This window comes from Ailuropoda melanoleuca, unplaced genomic scaffold (genome assembly GCF_002007445.2).
Source record: "Ailuropoda melanoleuca isolate Jingjing unplaced genomic scaffold, ASM200744v2 unplaced-scaffold28321, whole genome shotgun sequence".
Taxonomy (NCBI): Eukaryota; Metazoa; Chordata; class Mammalia; order Carnivora; family Ursidae; genus Ailuropoda; species Ailuropoda melanoleuca.
The window spans coordinates 1-1,031 of record NW_023198639.1 but is presented as its reverse complement, the minus strand read 5'-3'; the positions used below and the strand labels follow the sequence as shown (position 1 = coordinate 1,031).

The 1,031-nt window shown below is 54.5% G+C and overlaps 1 protein-coding gene across 1 annotated transcript; it reads left to right on the top strand.

Moving 5' to 3' along the window:
- Positions 1 to 290: 290 nt before the first annotated feature.
- Positions 291 to 1,028, top strand: LOC117798191 (interleukin enhancer-binding factor 2-like; the record flags this gene model as incomplete). The annotated part of the gene is made up of 1 exon (XM_034650607.1): positions 291 to 1,028. A coding segment is annotated over exon 1 (660 nt), but the record flags the coding sequence as incomplete, so codon positions are not given.
- Between the last annotated feature and the right edge of the window lie 3 nt (positions 1,029 to 1,031).

The following is a 1,031-nucleotide window of genomic DNA, read 5'->3' as shown; positions in this document are numbered from 1 at the left end:
CGAAGATCAACAACGTGATTGACAATTTGATTGTGGCCCCAGGGACGTTTGAAGTGCAAATTGAAGAGGTTCGCCAGGTGGGCTCGTACAAGAAGGGCACCATGATGACAGGCCACAATGTGGCAGATCTTGTTGTGATCCTAAAAATCTTGCCCACATTGGAAGCCGTTGCTGCCTTGGGGAACAAAGTCGTGGAGAGTCTGCGGACCCAAGATCCCGCGGAAGTGCTGACCATGCTGACTAACGAGACCGGCTTTGAAATCAGTTCCGCCGATGCGACGGNCGGACGCTTTGGGTCTCGGGGAGGCCCTGGCAGCGGGTTCCGACCTTTTGTGCCTCACATCCCTTTTGACTTCTACGTGTGCGAGATGGCTTTCCCCCGGGTGAAGCCGGCCCCTGATGAAACTGCTTTCAGCGAAGCCTTGCTGAAGAGAAACCAGGACCTGGCTCCAACATCTGCTGAACAGGCTTCTATCCTCTCACTGGTAACTAAGATCAACAACGTGATTGACAACTTGATTGTGGCACCGGGAACATTTGAAGTGCAAATCGAAGAGGTTCGCCAGGTGGGCTCGTACAAGAAGGGCACCATGATGACGGGCCACAACGTGGCGGATCTCGTCGTGATCCTAAAGATCTTGCCCACACTGGAAGCCGTTGCCGCCTTGGGGAACAAAGTCGTGGAGAGTCTGCGGACCCAAGACCCCGCGGAAGTGCTGACCATGCTCACCAACGAGACAGGCTTTGAGATCAGTTCCGCGGATGCGACGGTGAAAATTCTTATCACCACCGTGCCCCCCAATCTACGCAAGCTGGACCCGGAGCTGCACCTGGATATCAAAGTGCTGCAGAGTGCCCTGGCTGCAATCAGGCACGCCCGCTGGTTTGAAGAAAACGCCTCTCAGTCCACGGTGAAAGTTTTGATCCGACTCTTAAAGGACCTGAGGATGCGGTTTCCCGGCTTCGAGCCTCTCACCCCATGGATTCTTGACTTACTTGGACACTATGCCGTTATGAACAATCCCACTCGA